The sequence below is a fragment of the Podarcis liolepis genome (assembly GCF_965112155.1).
Source record: "Podarcis liolepis genome assembly, chromosome: Z".
Taxonomy (NCBI): domain Eukaryota; kingdom Metazoa; phylum Chordata; class Lepidosauria; order Squamata; family Lacertidae; genus Podarcis; species Podarcis liolepis.
Window position 1 is genome coordinate 37,275,240 of NC_139570.1, and position 17,895 is coordinate 37,293,134.

General features: G+C 46.2%; 1 protein-coding gene and 1 long non-coding RNA gene across 12 annotated transcripts in view; one reads left to right on the forward strand and one right to left on the reverse strand.

Annotated features, from left to right (window-relative positions):
* RAPGEF1 (Rap guanine nucleotide exchange factor 1) overlaps positions 1 to 17,895 on the forward strand; it is a 109,300-nt gene that overhangs the window by 76,615 nt on the left and 14,790 nt on the right. For 5 of the 11 annotated variants that reach the window (XR_014521521.1, XR_014521522.1, XM_083485512.1 and 2 more), the window contains exons 12-17: positions 7,979 to 8,269; positions 9,591 to 9,683; positions 12,775 to 12,863; positions 13,733 to 13,844; positions 15,985 to 16,060; positions 16,943 to 17,027. Coding sequence is in view for 9 of the 11 variants with exons in the window: in XM_083485512.1 (XP_083341638.1) it covers positions 7,979 to 8,269; positions 9,591 to 9,683; positions 12,775 to 12,863; positions 13,733 to 13,844; positions 15,985 to 16,060; positions 16,943 to 17,027 (746 nt within the window). In the remaining 2 variants the exon portion in view is untranslated. The remainder of the gene's footprint in view (positions 1 to 7,978; positions 8,270 to 9,590; positions 9,684 to 12,774; positions 12,864 to 13,732; positions 13,845 to 15,984; positions 16,061 to 16,942; positions 17,028 to 17,895) is intronic. The other 6 variants (XM_083485518.1, XM_083485519.1, XM_083485513.1 and 3 more) reach the window with 3 other exon arrangements.
* Positions 959 to 8,265, reverse strand: LOC310698475. The gene is made up of 4 exons (XR_014521546.1): positions 8,179 to 8,265; positions 2,720 to 4,022; positions 2,001 to 2,124; positions 959 to 1,814 (listed from the first exon to the last, which is right to left on the reverse strand). It is a non-coding gene; the product is annotated as an uncharacterized lncRNA (long non-coding RNA).

Below are 17,895 nucleotides of genomic sequence, written 5' to 3' on the forward strand. Positions count from 1 at the left end.
AAAGTGTGGGATGAACAAATGTTTAACGGGAAGACATGGAAACACAGTGGTGCCTCGCAAGACGAAATGAATTCGTTCCACAAGTTTTGTCGTCTTGCCATTTTTTTCGTCTTGCGAAGCACGGTGTCGGAAAAGTTTTGGAAAAGCTTCAAAAATCACCAAAGTCTTCAAAAACCTCAAAAAAGGCTACCACACCGCATGCTATGAGTTGCTCCTCGAAGTCAAGTCGCAACTGTATTAAAGGTTTTAAGAAAAAGGAAACAAACTTGCAAGACGTTTCCGTCTTGCGAAGCAAGCCCATAGGGGAAATCATCTTGCAAAGCAACTCAAAAAACCAAAAACCCTTTCGTCTAGCAAGTTTTCCGTCTTGCGAGGCATTCGTCTTGCGAGGTACCACTGCACACTCGAACACCCTGGCAAATCAGGGTGGATGCTCATTGCTGTAAAACTGCCCTTCCCAAGCTCAGAATGAATGCTAGTGAGTACCATGCAGTGTCTGGCCTCTGCGTAAGCTTTGTGTGAGCAAATGAAGGTAAAGGTAAAGGTACCCCTGCCCGTACGGGCCAGTCGTGACCGACTCTAGGGTTGTGCACTCATCTTGTTCAAGAGGCCGGGAGCCAGCGCCGTCCAAAGACACTTCCAGGTCACGTGGCCAGCGTGACGGAGCTGCAACTGGCGAGCCAGCACCAGTGCCGCACACGGAAACGCCGTTTACCTTCCCGCCGGAGTGGTACCTATTTATCTACTTGCACTTAGGGGTGCTTTCGAACTGCTAGGTGGGCAGGAGCTGGGACCGAACGACGGGAGCTCACCCCGCCGCGGGGATTCGAACTGCTGACCTTACAATCAGCAAGTCCTAGGCACTGAGGTTTTACCCACAGCGCCACCCGCGTCCCAAAACTGCCCTTCCCAAGCTCAGAATGAATGCTAGTGAGTACCATGCAGTGTCTGGCCTCTGCGTAAGCTTTGTGTGAGCAAATGAAGGTAGATCAAGGTAAATGAGCCGGACTTCTAGCCCGCACTGTTTAAAGCCAGTCCTCTTGAGTTGGGAGACTAACACTTTACCTTGTTCTCCTTGGAGACACACATTTAGACATCCTCACTTAAGTTACCCCCTCGCATTCTAAGTTCTGGCATTGTCCCCTGCTGGTTATTAAGACAAGCAGGTTATTAAGGATCTGTTCTGGTTTGTTTGCAGGAATTTTAGACGACATTGGCTATTTAGTGAGCGTTCATTCTGATTTGATTGCAGGGAAGTTAGATGACATTGTGTCAGAGCCAAATGTCACCCTGCACTTTCCTGTGTGTTTTCCTGTCACTTATAGTGCCATTTATTTGTTTTAATCTTTTGGCAAACTAGGCTTATTGCCCAAGACCCTCCCAATCAGCTATAATTCTGCAACCTTTGGCAGTATGAATCATGCCCCAAAGTAACAACTGTTGGTCTTCATTCAGCTAGCTTTCTATTTAAAACAAAAACAAACACACAATCTCTTCCTCTGACCCTAGGCTGATTTTGGCTGACCATTTCATCTTTATTATTTAAAAGCCCTTGTCTTCCAAAGCTTCTGTTCTGCATTGCCTCAGTTCTGCTTTCCCACTGGAGAATTGCTCACTTGACAGAGGAGCCCTTGCTGGGGGGTTTCCAGGCCACAGTCAGCTGTTGGCTTTAACCCATCTGACCCTGCAGGAGGCAGAGGAGGGGGAGAACCCACAGGCGCCGGACAGCTTCCAAGTTTAAATCCTCAGCTGCGATTTGTTAAGCTTGTGGCAATTCTGTGGACTGGATGGTCCCTCTTCCTGGCTATTGGATCCTTCAAAGAAAGAAAGAAACGTGGGCTAAGGGGTGGAAGCACCAGTGTTTTCTGGAGAAGTTTGCTTTGCTTTGGTTTATCAGCCGGCGATCAGTGAGGAGGATATCCAGGTAGACAAAAGACCTAAAGTCTTCTCAGCCACGCCCTCCGGCACATATAGACACACGCATATTGTTAAATACTTGCTTCATAATTGGCACTGGTCCCAGCATGACTGCATAGTTAAGATTCCACTGCCTGATTCCAGACACGCTGATCTGCTCTAAGGAGGGGCGGGGACAGTCCCTCGAGAAATCATAACAGTAGCTGCCTTCAAGAAATAAAATAAAAAATTGTACCCAGGCAATGGTCTGTGTGTGTGTGTGCGCGCGCTTCTGCAAGCTCAGTAAATTTTGCAACCATATTTGCATAAATTCTGCAACAAGTCTGCATTTAGCTCTGTTCGGCAGCATTGTTCTGAGTTTGCCAGGTGAGTTTGCCTACCCCATTAGGCAGAAGAGCAAAGCTCCCACCTACCCCCCCATACCACTAGGAATTGTATTTGCACACACCCACTAAAAACAGTTTTGTTTAAACCCAAATGTTAGAAAACTGATGCAAGTTTTAATCTGTTTTTAGTCTATTCTTAGTTTGACTTTTCAAAAGTCTTAAATTATTGTTATTTTCCTTATTGATAATTTTATTGTTTCATCTCTTTTGGAAAATTACTTTGAGGGTTGTTGGGTTTTTTTTTACAATCCAGCATTGTATACATTTTATTGGGTGGGTGGGTAGATGGATGGCCGTCACTGAGATTTCAGCAGACATTGCCCGTATATTTTCCAGTATCTGTTGGCAGGCATAAGAACTAGAAACTTTTTTAGAAAGGAAAGAAAGAAAGACAGTTAAGTCTGGCCAGATTGTACCCTTTGTGGCTCTTCAGTCCTTAATTGATATTTCTAACTTGTTTCCTTTTATTCTTCGTGATGATGCTGGTTCTATTATCAGTTCTATCTTCCATTCCTGGTTGCTTGGGACCTGCTAAAACAGAATGGACAATGATGGACAGCAGTAGCTCTCCAGGGTCTAAGGCAGGGGATTTCCCCAGACCGAGATTGAGTTGCCATCAAGGGTTGAACCTAAGGTTTCCCTCACGCAAGTGCTGGATTAAGCAGAAACCCAATAAGTTGCTTTGTACCAAGTCAAACCATTGGTCCATCTAGCTCAGTATTACCTACCCTGACTGGCAGCAGCTTTTCAGGGTTTCAGGCAGGGGACCTTCCCAGCTATACCTGGAGATGCCACTGGGCATTGAACATGGGACCTTCTGCATGCAGAATATGTTCTTCGTCACTGAATTACTGTCCTTCATCTAAATGTAATGTAAGACTATAGTCTTCATGATTCTGAATAAAAGATGCTGGGGATTGAGGCTGGGTCCTTTGGCATGCAGAGCCAGTGTTCTTAACTACTGAGCTTTCCACTAAAACAGAGAGTAAGAGAGCATGCGTGTGCAGTGAAATAACTAGATCCTGAACAGGACACCCTCCAACCTACAACTTCCACAAATCTCTCCCCAGTGGGCTGAGCTGATCACGCCAAAGGTATCAGGCAGCCTGGGCCAGCAGAATGAGATTTGCTGAGCTAGGGTGATGTCATGAGCCAGGAGTCTTAACTGGGGATTTAATGTTTTCGGGCCAGGCAGGCACGAGAGACTCTCCAAACTGCTGTCCGTGACCCAGAATCAATATGGAGATTAGGGCTGTCGGGGTTACTGAGGCAACACCAAAGGCTGATGGTGCAGGACCCCTCCACCCACCCCCTGCGCACACATTCCCACTGGCTCTGCTCATCTGGAACAAAGCAGGCAGGGAGGGGCAAGAAGAGCCTCATCTGGAAACCAGTATCTTCCTCTTATGGGCACAGGATGCCTCTCCTTCCCCCCTCCATACACCTTTAGTTTCAGCCACCTAGATTACCCCCCTGTCCCCGTCCCCCCGCCCCCCCCCCGCTTACCCTCTTCTCAATTCTTTATGCATGGAAAATCCAGTCAAGTCCCAAAGACAGGAGATGGGAGACGGTCTTGGGCAGGCTGCGCTTGATTCGGTAAAGGGGAAAACTGCTCCGTCAGTAGACGGTCGGGAGGTAAAGTGTGAGCCGCCGGCTTCTCTGTCTTGGGTGGGACCTTTTTTTTAGCCTTCCTAGTAGTAGCAGGCTGCATGTGGGTTTCTGTCCAGACAGTGGGCAGGAAAAGAACAATGGATCAAGGAAGATAGCAAGGGGTGGCTGCCAGCAATTTATTTATTGATTGCATTTCATATAGCACTTTTTCCACCAAGGAGCTCAAGATTTTTTTCTTTATTTCCTAACATTTATGTAGATTATCTGTAAAAGCAGCTATTTAACGCATTCAGAGATGGTGCCCATGGTTCTGCCCCCTCCCTGTTTTATCCTCACAACTACCCTGTGAGGTAAATTAGGCTGAGCGACAGTGACTAGCCCAGGGAGTTTCATGGCCGAGTGAGGATTTGAACTCTAGGCTCCCTGGTTCAACACTCCAACCATTATACTGCATTGGCTGCCCAGTTGCAATTAGATGTACTTAGACATTTGGGAGTGAGGACTTGGGGATAAAGCTAGAACTAGCTATTTTACAAGACCTGTACAGTGTTTTCTTTTCCTTTGCAAGTAATCAGTCTCGTGCATGCTGCAGCAACTACTCTATGGAACTCCCTACCTGTTGGTGTCAGACAGGAGCCTTCCCTGTTTCCTGTTCCTGCTAAAAACTTCTTTTGCTTAGGCCAACCTATTTAGGCACATAATTTTATTATGTACGTGTGTGTGTCTGTGTGTAACTGTTGGTTTTAACTATTTTCTGGTAATCCTTTTATATCTACTGGTTTTTAAATAGTCACTTTTTATTGCTAGTTTTTAATGAATATATTATGCCATAGTTATGTAAAGCTTTTTAGAGATTTTTACATTATTGTTGTTGTTGTTGTTATCATCATCATCATCATCATCATTATCATTATGTGATACATACATTTTGCTAGCTGAATGAATGAATGAATGAATGAAAAGTTGGGTTTTGAGGGAGAGATTTGAAGTGGAGAGAGCAAAATAACATCATGTAGGAAGTTTTGGGGTAGAGTTGCAGGCATAAGGGGCAATGGCAGAGGGTGGGGTTTAAGCTAATAAATTACAACTGTTCCTGATTTGGGGTGTGAGTCATGTGCCGGCAGGTTTTGGTTGTACTTAGATTTGTACTTTTATTTGCGGAAGCTGACCCCCTTCCACAAAAGACCAGACTGTGATAAGGAAAGTGAAGCGGAAATGCACCAAAAAATGTGGGGCAACCCAGTGTCATCTTTCCTCCCTGTAAACGAATTAGGATGAACACTCACTAAATAGCCAATGAAGCCTAATTTGCTTAGCAAATCAGGGTGAGTGCTCAATGGACAGGTTGTCTATTAGCAACCTGCTTTAACTCGTAGCCCCATGAAGTCTTGCAAATGCTGATTTTACACCTGGGGCAACTTGTTTGAGTACTTTTTTTAAAGTGTGAAATTGGATCACTGTTTGTGTGTCCACCAAAATGCAGATTAGCTCTTTGTGCAAATATTGTTTTATTTTGACCTGACGTTTCACAGCTCAAGAAACTCCTGTGCCAAGTGTGCTAAGAGCCCAGCCCAACAACAATTCATTTATTGCATTCATATGTCACCTTCCTTTCTCCAAGGAGATCAAAGTGGCATGTGTGGTTCTCCCACCCACTCACTGAATCCCCATAATAACTCAATGAGGTAGGTTAGGCTGAGAGGGGTAGTGACAGGGCCCAAGGTCACCCAATGAGCTTCATGGCCAAGCAGAGTTCTGAACAATGGCCTTTCAGGCCATAGCATGACACTCTAGCCACCATACAACACTGTCAGCACCTCTTTCCTTTTTTTTGCCAATGGGAAGCACAGTTGGGAAGGCCCAGTGGTCTCCGGGACTGATCTGGCATGGCTCATTTGCTTCTTTCAAAACCCTGACACTTTCTTGAGGTCTTGTTCTGAGGTGTGCATTGTAAAACCAATTACTCCTTAACGCAAGAAAGATTAACACACACTCTCTCTCACTCTGTGTGTGTGTGTGTGTGTGTGTGTGTAGTGATCTTTAGAGCTGTGGAGGGAGGGAGATAGAGGGATGATCCTGTGGGCTGACTGAGGGTGATGGGAGTTTTAGTTCAAAACATCTGGAGAGTGCCTGGTTGACAGAGACATGTCTCAGCTCTTTTAATTCCACAACCTTCATAAATTATACAAATAGAGCAAATGCCATATCATCTGCTCTCCATTGTTTTTTGTAAGTTTGCATAATTTCTGCTTGTTTGACAATTCAGCCAGAGAGGCTAGAGGCTAAGCTTGGCACTGAAGCCCCCCTAGATCTTACCCAGCCGTCCCCCTTCTGGTATCTTTGCATCAATAAGGATTAGAGCCTTCTTTTGTTTTTAACAATTCCTTAAAATTTTGAATGTACCATTCTGGTGGGAGTTTGTCCTCTTATGGCAACAGCAGAGGCATGAATTGCTGTACTCTTTTTGATGCCTGCTAAAAACGTTGTTGTTTAGGCAAGCCTATCAATACATTTTCATAGATGCCGTTCCAAGCTTATCCTGTTTTTATGTAATATGGGAATAGCCCCCAGTCAGCATCAGGCTCTTATCCAGAAGCAGATCTTAGCACCCACTATGGACACATGTCGAAAAGAAGACGATGCCCGGGATTTTGTGTGGGTGCAGTCAAGTGTTGTGTGTGCCATGTGCAAAGGAAATAGTTACTTCTGTACCAAGGAAAGCAGGTTTCTATGAATTCTGTAACTCATGCAAAGCAATTTTCCAAATTCTGACTCTGCTATTTAGGGCTAAATTTACTTGGCAGGACTCTGGAGCCCTGCTGCCTAACAACTGCAAACCCTAGCTGCAGATGCTGAATTTCCTCTGGGCATTGTCCTTGTATGTTCCAGCTTATTTTTGAAGACATATGGACTAGCACCTTTAAAAAAAGAAAACATACTGCACACTACCAGAGATCTGTGTATTCTGTGATTCCACGACAGTCCAGAAAAAGCAGACAAAGTGGTCTTAGATACAGGGAGTTCAGCTTCATGAAAATCTCTTTTAAAAATTCTTATTATACTGAAAGTTACTAACCTGTGTGGTTGCAAAATTAATGGCAAGCTTGTAAGTGTATGGGCAGTGCCTGTTGACACATCAGAATCCAGGTGGTTTACTGGACAACAGTATCAATGGTCAAGAGTAAATGCTTCCTCTGTAGCTAAGTACTGTTCAGTAACAACTCCTCTTGTTCATTGTAGATGACTGGGAATTTTATGCAGGCAAGAGAGCAGGCTGGTGGAAGAATGACAGATATTTCCATTCCTCATCAACTAGTCTACTTGGTTTTGTGCTGGCTACAGATGAAGGGAATTTTCCTCTCACCTCTGTCTCTCCTCCACCAGTCTGCTAGATAGAAGGCATTTAAAGAAGCAATTAGTAGTCTGCTAAGAGGTTGATATCATAAATTTTCATGCTGGCTGCAAAAGAAGAGGACTTCCCCCTCTTCTGCAGCCATCTTTAGAACACAACCTACTAAAAAAGAACAAGAAGGAGTGAACAAACTAGTTACTTTTTTGAGTTTTTTACAAGTCTGGCTCATTGACTTGTGAAATCTAGAGTGCTTTTGTTTTGTTTTGTTTTGTTTTGTTTTGTTTTGTTTTGTTTTGTTTTTAAAAAGCAGAATAGATTGTGCAGAATAGGAGAGGAATATGTAGATATTCTCGATTTGCATCATGGTATGTGGACTGCAGAATGCCACTTCCTGTGGTACGGAATGTTTCGTTTATTTGTTAGTGCACATAGTCCCAGCTATGCCCTCCAGTTCATTTTTTTTTTTTGGCATGGCAGGAACATTAAAAGAATAGAGAAGGGAGGAAGGAGGCTGATGCGATGGTGTCGCCTTGGCCGTGGACCGCTTTGCCTAGAGCTGACGTTGTGACTTTGCCTAGATCTGCTGTTGATCTAATTTCTCTTTTCTCTGTCTCTCTTTCTCTCCTTTCCCCCTGCTCCCCAAATCCCTCCCCATTGGCTTGGCCCTTTTACTTCTCCACCACTGTTGCTGTCTTCTCCCCACCCACTGCAGTACAAATCGGTGTTCAGGTCTTTCTCCCAAGACTTTGTGCCTCGCAGCCAAGTTTCCATCCCTCCTTTTCTCTCATCTGCCTCCACCGCCTCCTCCCTGCCTCTGTGCTTCCCACCTGCACACCAGTCTCCGAACTCTGACCTGGCGGCAGGGTCTGCCGCAGCCGGCCAGCCTCTCGGCCTTGCAGATGGCGGGGTTACCTCTTCCTCTCAGGAGAGCAGCTTTAGTGGGACTGCTTCTGTCTGCCTTCCTTCTGAAACCTCTTTCACTGATTCTCTCCAGACATCTTCGGTGAGAACTCCTTGGCCGTTCGAGGCACCCTCTCTGTTGTAGGCTACTTAGGTTGCCTTGTGCACTGTGTTGATCATGATGGGGGGGGGGTTGCGTGTTGGATGGCTGGAAAGAGAACAAGGTGGGCATGCCTGAAATCAGCCTTGCAAGCTTAATCTTCAAAAGCTGCCAGCCAGCTCACCAGCACTTTGGCCACACCCTTCTAGTAGCAGCAATGGTTGGTGCCCATTGAGACTGGTGGGGTGGAAGGCAGGGAGCACAACCTACAGGAGAGGCCACCGCCCAAAGTGATCCTGATTATTTTAATTTTGAGAGTCTGGTGGCTTTTGTTTCTCATGCAGGTTGTCTTCCCTGCTCCCCTCTCTATGAATATTCAGCTGCATGCCAAATTTGGAAACCAAGAGACTAATCGCTAAAACCGTTTACCTTCATGTAGGGGGTAGGATGCATAGAATATTCTAAGGCACGAAAGGAGTCATTCCCAATCTGCATGTCATGAGAGGCTCTGTGGGTCCAGAGCACCTACCCATAAAAGACCCACTCATCTCACTTCTGTATGAGTTGTTCTTCTGTTTGCCTCCTTCCAGTGAAGCAGTACATCCCAATCAGTGCCACAGTTAGGTAATTTTAGAATGGTCTTAGGGAAGTTCACCTCTTTAGATGGCAGTATTGCGCATTAGGTCACTTGCTGCAGGCTAGAGTAATCTAACACCGGTGCTTTTTTTGAGGGGGGACGTCCTGCTCAGTCTGCTGATTGGAACCCTGGGCATCTCCCCCAAAGTCATAAGGACCAAGACCAGTAATGCATGTAGGAACACTGTGATGGCAATGGGGGGGACACTTCCCTGAATGCGGGGAGAGTCTTGCACTTACACATTCTAAAAGTGAACCTTTCCAGGTGACAGTGTGAAGTCTCCCTCCAAATATAATTCAGAAGGAACATTCATCTCTGCCATCTAAAGCTGGCATCTGCTTGTGTCAGCCCTCCGCACAGATTAGTCACTTGGTTTTCAAGAGACCCATTTTCCAGCTGCGATGCTCCTCACGCCTTGATTGCACACTCATTAATGCATCCTGAAATATATATATATTTGGGGGGGGGCAGCTTTTAAGAGGTGGGAAATTGCTCCGTTGGAAAGACCCTGAAACTGAATGAATGCCGTAAATTCTCTCCGCCTGCCACCTTTAAGTTTTTTTGGGGGGAGGGTCTCAGCCCTGTGAGCCCAGACTGCTCGCTTTGCTGAATGGACTGTGCTCAGCCCACAAAGCTCACCCGCCCACCAAGCCAGTCACCCACTTTCTTCCATCCTGTCTCCTGTAGAGTGAAAACGCCAGTGAGGAGGCAGGGGAGGGTGAATACGTCAATCTGTATTCCTCCAGTCAGAGCAACGGGGAACTCCCTCACTCTGAAGGAGTAAGTAAAACTGCGGTTGGGGGAGACCTTTTTGCCAATATGTCTGGTGGGGCCTGCATGCTGGCTGGGCTGCTGTCGGAGAGGGGAGTGGCGCTTCTCGCAAAGCCTTTCTCCAACCATGTGGTGCCCTGGGTTACTCCCAAGTAGGCCTGTCTGTTGGTGTGTGGGCTGCTCAGTGCTATTTGCTGGTGTTGCGCATGGCTCTTAGGGATTTGGGAAGCGTTTTTTCAAACAGGCTTTGTGTTCTCTCCCCTCCCCCCCCCATGCCGCTTACCATGTGCTGTTGCGGTGCCTCCCCCCCCCCCCCCGCTGTAAAACACTATGATAATTGGCTTCTATTTATATTTGATGAAACATTGCATTCATACATGGATATGAAAGGAAGATGCTTTGTACCTGCTGTTCTGTGCTCAACAGAGATATGCCCAAGTTGGGTGTTGAATGAATCAGCTAAATGGGGCCACCTCTTTGGAAAACCAAATAATCAATCCAAAATTGTATTTTAACACAGTTTAACTAAGTGACATCCTCTGCAATGGAGGCAAATGAAAAAGGTCTCAAGCCTTCAGAGCCATAGAGGGACAGCTCACTCATTTTAAACCCAGATGTTTTTTCTGTTTTACTAGGAACTCCCAAGATCCAAACATAGGCAACAGACATTTACAGTTGAAAGATCCTGAGTCTAGGAATTGGTTTTGAATACCAGTACTGAACTGCGGCCACAGTCCCTTCTGCACACACCCACACCCACACACACACACACACCCAAACTAGCTTATGGTTATCTTCCCCTGTTCCACCTGTAAGCTTTCTACATTTCAGCAATATAATATAAAGGTGGATGGGGGGATGACGACGGCATTTTGTCGTTGCCTTTGCTAAACAATCCTTTCTGATCTGCTTGAAATCAACCAGAGATATACCAGTAGATCCCAAACTACCCTTCCCCCCCCCATCCTGGTTTAAGCATTGTGATGACATTCTGGGGCCGTGAAATAATTTGATCAGAAAAGAGTCCAGTTGCTTAGTTGTTACATCATTATCTGGATACTAAAAGTGAACTCTCAGTGGGGGGCGGGTGTGCTCGCATGTGTCTGCATAAACAAGCTGTCACTATCCATGCCCAAATGGAAGGCAGGGTGGGGAGGGGGACTTTGAAGCTTTACAGAAGTATAGAAAAATTTGGTGGCGGGTGTTGGGGGGACTCTGTTCAGGAGTGCAGAAAGAGAGAAGACCTACGCATTCTCAGCGGTCAAATATTATTAAATAATAATAGGGGGGGGCGGAATGGAGTAATCCAGCAAGGGCATGGTTGGCTGTTTGGAGCTCTTCCTCCACCCCCTTCCCACTGCGATTGGCCAATGCCCTTCTCCATTTTGTGTCCGAACTTCCTCTTCCTTACCGTGCACTAAAGTGATTTACACTTGTGGTTCGTGATACGGTCATAGAAGATGGCGGACACTAAGGAAGGCAGGTGCGGCCTGGCTGAGGTGGGGGGGGAGGGCAGAGCCTCGATCACCTTAAGGACCACTCCTTGCCATGTTTGGGCAACCAGCTGCAAAGGAGGAACTTCAGGGAGGGCTATTCTTTTAGACAAAAAGCATGGAAGAGGAGATAACAGGAGCTGCACTTTTCCCACTGCTCATCTCTGTGTTTCTAGTTGTGGGGGTCTAATCCAGCACTTGAAATAAAGTGTAACCCTTTGATGGCAGCAGAGACTTGTACTTTCTACTTCCTCCTGTGCGTTCCTGCTTAGAGGTGGCCTGCAGCTGTAGTCCAGGTCCACTAATTGAGAGGGAACTTCTGGTCAGTGGCAGAGCCTCATGGGTGCAATTGAGGAGAGAGGATGAGGCTGTGCCTGGTGGTTCAGTCATGTCCTAATGGACTTTTCAGTACCGAGATAATAGCCAAGGATCTCATCAAGCCAAGTAGGAAGTAATCTTCCCATTCCTGCTACTTAGTTCTGGCCCATCGCCCTGAGATGGAAGCTTATTAAGCCTGGAACTTGGCACTCCCAAGTGGCGGGGGGAGGGCGGGAGTGATGAGGCTTTTTCAGCTTCCTCCAAATGAGGGATTTGTTTATGCATGACCCTGATTTCTGCTGGGCTGGGAAACAACAGCTCTTCACTCCGCTCATTGCTGTCAGATAACACCCACCCACCCACTCCATGATGCAATTTTAAAAGGTACATTGATGTTGCTCACACATGGCTGTTGCAGACTTTGTTGAATATTTGCCCAAAGCCAATGGGTTGGCACCCAGTCGGCAATGATTTTAAAACTTGCCAATGGTGATTGGCATTCGATTTCATGTCACAGTGACTCAAATGAAACAATAACAGCGTGTGAGTCAAGAACAGAGAACCTCTAGCCATCCAAATCTTGCTGAAATATGAATGGCAGTTCCCATCATCCCTGAACATGGGCAATGCTGACGGAGGGTCATGAGAATCTCTGCAGGGATACAGACTCCCAACCCCTGTTAGGTGACCGGGGAGCTGATTCCCCCAGTTATGTTATACTTGAGGGTAGACCCATTGACATCAATGGGCTAAACTTCATCCTAGCTAATGATTTTAGTGGGCCCTCTCAAGCTACATTCACCTCATACATTTAAAGCAGTATCACACCACTTAACCAGTCATGGCTCCTCCCCAGCCCAAAAATCGTGGAAAGTGTCATTTGCTTAGGATAAAGTGTCATTTATTTAGTTGTTAGGAGACCACTATTTCCCTAACACAGCTTCAATTCTCAGAGTTCCCTGGAAAGAGGCATTGACAGATAAACCACTCTGGGATTGGTAACTCTGTAAGGGCAATATGGTTGCCTAGCAACTCTCAACACACTTTACAAACTACACTTCCCAGGATTCTTTGCGGGAAGCTGTGACTGTTTAAAGTGATTTGGTAATACTTTAAATGTATAGTGCAGATGGGGCCTTCGTTGGATACAACCCCCGTTCTAACTGAGTTGTGCGTATTCTGTTGGTGTGTTTAATTTGTACAGGTGGGTTAATTAGACACTGCACATTGAGTTGGCACCCCTGGTGAGAGGTCCTGTGTTAATAACGCAAAGCTTGTTTCTTTGGCAGGAATCCCCAGCAATAAAAGACTGTCATGCCAAGGACTCTGCTTCTCTGAGCAGCACCCAAGGGAAGGAGAACCAAGATGAGAGTGAAAGGTGGGGCTCCTGTTGCCCTGTTTATATGTTTAGGGTAATCAGTTTGCTGGATTTATGCATCTTCTCCCTCAGGAAAAAGTCCACAAGAAATTTACAATGCAGTTTTGCAAAAGAATAAGTATTATTACCATGCCTTCATATATTTGAAATCTGCCATCCACAACTGGAGATGGAATCTTGGTTGTAATTATTATTATTATTATTATTATTATTATTATTATTATTATTATTTCATTTGACTGGGTTGCACACCTGACAGGGCTGCCTTCAGGTGTCTTCTAAAAGTCAGATAGTTGTTTATTTCCTTGACATCTGACAGGAGGGCATTGCACAAGGTGGGCGCCACTACCGAGAAGGCCCTCTGCCTGGTCCCCTGTAACCTCACTTCTCACAAAGAGGGAACTGCCAGAAGATTTGCTGGAAGGGATGTAGGGGTGTCAAAAAACTTTTATCCTGGGGCTGGCAGGCTCAGCAGAGCAGCTTGGCCAAACTTCAAAACCAAGGGCTGGGAAATGGAAGGCGGGGGCAGGGGGCTAGATTTAAGTCCCATATTCTTGAGTATAGAAGCTTGTCATTTCCACCATGGCTCCTTTGAGTCTGTATCAGTCAGCTTGTCATCATAAGGCAGGCTTCCCCCTCATAACACCATGAAGACTAGAACCTTCTCCCCCCCCCCCAACACACTTTTCTCGTGTGTGTTCATCTCCATCACTTGTTAGCTTTGCCTTATCTCCACCCATAATCAATATGTTGATTGTGACCTCCTTTGGTCAGAGACCTACGTCTTGCATATGTTAACATTTCTTTGAAACACCAGCTACACTGTGGGCTAGGAACTTGGCAATAACCATCTCTTGTTCCGCACCCAGGCAACAGAAGTCAGCAGAATCTTCAGAGTCTTCCCAACCGGAGGAGGAAGTAGATGAACTGTCCTTGACTGACCACAATGAAATCATGGCCAGGTTGACATTGAAGCAAGAGGTTAGTCCAGCAGCAGCATGGCTTTTATGCTATCATATTCAGGCCCGAATCAAATTGGATTGAATGCTAAACCAAATGTCAGAGCTGAACCCTTGATCTAATGTTTTCGTGTTAGCAAGCAGCACAGCTGAGTGTCCTTTCGTTTCACATAGAACCTTACTGCTGGATGGGACTTGTAAAACAGTAAAACAAGTTACTAGACCTTAGGGCTGCTGCAAGTTTTGAAACTTTGAAGAAACTTGTATTGACCTGGAAAAAATTTTATTCATGGCCTGGGTAGTGAAGAGTTAACATCATCATAGGCCCAACCCCCCAAAACATGCTTCTGCCGTCACTACTGGTGTAAACTTTCTTTTATTTTATTGGTCCTTGGCAGCCAATTGTCAAGCAGAAAAGTGTTCTGCATTGGGTGCTATGAACACACACTTTGAAACGTATCTCCACCCCCACCATTGAACTAGAAACTTTGCTTTCTTTTAAAATGAAAGCTGGAGTTCTTGGGGTGCCACAAACTGCATGCCAGCACACAAGCAATGCTTGCTTGACAAGCAGCCTTGATTCCCAGTTATTCCCCTAAACGGCTGCTTTGGAGAAAGAAAGAAAGAAAGAGAGAGAGAGAGAGAGAGAGAGAGAGAGAAAGAAAGAAAGAAAGAAAGAAAGAAAGAAAGAAAGAAAGAAAGAGCGAGCCCCAGTGGGTCCTCTGCCAAGCAGCCTGGCTCACTTGCTTTCCTGGGGCTCCAGGGAGTGAGGCTGGGCCTTTGAAGCTCTCAGACTGTCAAGAGGTCCTGTCTGGAAGAGAGCAGCGATTGATCATTTGTGGGCACATGCTGCATGTGTTTTTTGAGCAGGAGGCAGGAGAAGTGCTCTGGCCAGCCACGATCCGCCAGCAGGCAGGGAGAAGCCATTACTCATATCTTAAGTGGAATTCCAGGAGCCTTGCCAGAGAAATAGCTCAAGGATTGTGTCATGAACATAATTTCTCTGATAGATGCTGGTAGCCATCCGCCAGCCCTCCTGGTGTTCTTTTCTATGAAGAGCCAGGCGCCATTTTGACGTCTTTTGCACATGTAACGCTTTAAAATCAGGTCTGTGTGGTATCTTCCCCCGCCGCTCAAAAAATCATTCCTCTAATTCAGGTGTGGGGAAGCTATGATCCTCCAGCTGTTGCTGAACTACAGTTCCCAACAGCCCCAGCAAGCGTGACCAATGGCCAGGGATGATGCAGATTGTAGTTTGTGAGCATCTGTAGGGTCACAGGTCCTCCCTACACCTGCTCTAATGCAAGGATGAGTAACTTCAGAATGTCGGAATGTAATCGCTCCATCCCTGTGGGGTCTGCATGGGCTTTCCAAGTAACACCTTTAGAGTTAATCCGTTTCACTCAGCCTTTTGATGTGCACCTTCAAGATCTGATCCAATGGTTCCTCGTGGTGGTGGGATCTGGCTCACGATACACCAAAGCCCACTCACACTGGCCCCCACGTAACCTCCAGTGACACACACACAAATTTTCCTTCTCCTCGCAAGCCTCAAGAGTTCACAGGTGTCTGCCCACTCCCTTTAGTCTGACAAAACAAAGTCAAGTTTGGGCTGGAGGTCACCTCCAGGGCGATAGCAAGCCCAGATATCTCCCCACCCCCCAGCTCAAGACTCAGCATGCAGCGTGAGGAATTTCTGTGTGGCTTACTAGTCTGTTCAGGCACCAGGGTCTCCCAGAAGGCAAAGGCAGGGGCTCAACTCACTTCACAAACAGAAGGCCCCAGGTTCAATTCCTGGTGTCTTCAGGCAGGGCTTTGGTTGCCATGTGTCCTCTTTTTCCAGGACACGTCCTCTTTTTCAGGGGTGAAATTTGAGACAAATTGCATTTAATTGCGTTGAATGGCCGTCATGGCGTCCTCTTTTTTGCTCTTCGAAGTATGGCAGCCCTAGCTGAGAGAAACCCCCTACCTGAACCCCAGAGATCTGATTGAAGTTGGTCCTGAGCTCTTGGGTGATGGACTGAGTCAGTATAAGGCAGCTTCTTGTCACAGATGACAATGTTGAAAATGGACCAATGGTCTAACCTGGTGTGAAGCAGGTTTCCTTAGTTCCTGGGGAGCCACCTGAAGCACAATCTCCATTTGTTTTGCTTCTCATACAGGGCGACGATGGACCAGATGTTCGTGGCGGTTCGGGTGACATCCTCTTGGTCCACGCCACAGAGACCGACAGGAAAGGTATCACAGAAGTGAGAGTGGCTTGCTGAAAACTCCCCACATAACTTGTCACGTTTTGCAGATCAGAGCAGGCAGGAGCTTTGAATCAGGGGCAACACGCAAAGGAGGATTCTGCTTAGCTGCAATCAGACAAGAGATAACATTCGCTGCAACAGTTATAGTTGTGTGCATCTGCGGAAGGGAGCGTGTTAGCTCCCTGTCTGCAAGTGGGGCCACTGTAGATTTCATTGGGGTATGCGGGCTTGTTGTTTGCCTATTGTCAGTCATTTCCATTTACAGTACAGTTCTGATTGTTGTTTTTGCTTAGCAAGAGCTTCGAAGTTGACTCTGCAGTGCTCACGTATTAAATTTGGCTGCATTCTACCCAACTAGTTCCACTCAAGAATTGGCTCATTGAAGTTAATGTACCTAAGCATCTTATAAATTTCTGTGGGTCTACTCTGAGTAAGGCACAGCCCACTGAATGGTAACTAGATTCCCATGCAACTGAACACGCTGAAGTTGCCCTTCTTTACTGTGATATTGTTTGCTACAACATCTCTTTTCTTGATTGATTTTGAGAGTTGTATTGGAGCATCATGATGAATGAAGAGTGGGTAAGAAATTTAATAGATACAGTTATTAGCAGCAGCAACAACAACGCACTGTGGTTTGGGTGTTAGGGTTGTGCCTTAGAGTCATGTGTTCCAATTCTCTCTCTGGCTTCCTGACCCCCTAACCATGATCAGTGTTTCTGTTTGATTCTTCCCCTTAGGCATGCTTGCTAGGACGGATGAGCGTTGTAGTCCAAAACATTGAGAGGGCACCATATTGGGTAAAAGCTGTTCTGTTGATTGACAGGTGTCTTATCTTTTCTTCTCTTTCTTCTTTTGTCCTCAACAGATTTGGTGCTGTACTGTGAGGCCTTTTTGACCACTTACCGCACGTTCATCACACCTGAAGACCTCATCAAAAAACTGCAATACAGATATCCTTTCAAACACTCAGCAAATCTCCCCACCTCTCTCTCCCCTCCCCAAATTGTGCAGAGTGTCTACCTTCCAAGAGGCAGAACCCCTAGTCAGTTTAGAACAGTGTCAGTGTGGCCCTTCCGTAGCGCATTGGCAGAGTATCTGCTTTACGTGCAGAAGGTCTCAATCACCAACATCTCCAGGTAAAAGACTCCTGCTTGAAATCCTAAAGAACTGATGCCGTACACTCTATTGTCTAGTTAGATGGACCATTGGTCCGACTCAGCATAAGGCAGTTCCTTAGGTTCCTATTTAAAATCAACTTTTTTCAGGAACATGAGGACCAGATCCTTGCTTTCATTTTAGGAGAAAGGCCATAGCTCAGGGCACCCACTTTGCATGCCGAAGGTCCCAAGTCCATTCTCCATCCTCTCCAGGTAGGGCTGAGAATGTCCTTTTGCCTGAAACCCTGGAGAGCCACTGTCAGTCAGTCTGGGCAGTACTAAGCTAGGTAGAAGGCAGCTTTCTATATTCCTTTGGGTTGTCAGTTGTACCCAAAGATTCAAAACAAGGTGGTGTGAAGAAGCTTGAGGTTTCTCTCTTCTTCCACCCCCCAGGAACCAGGTTGTAAGAAGAGGAGTCTTTGGACAAAAAGAAGGGAATATTTAGATTTCCATTTGAGCTGGAAGGGGGACCATTGCACTGTGGCCACTCCCTGGATGCTGTCGTGTTTTCTCTCCTTAGGCATCCATCACATTCACAAGCTGAGACACAGCTATATTTTGAAATTTGCACTTTTCTGAATTTTGTGATGCAGTTCCCCAACCCAAAAGCGGGCACAGAAAATGGGGGGTGGATTGGGGGTGGGAAACCTCCACCCTTTGG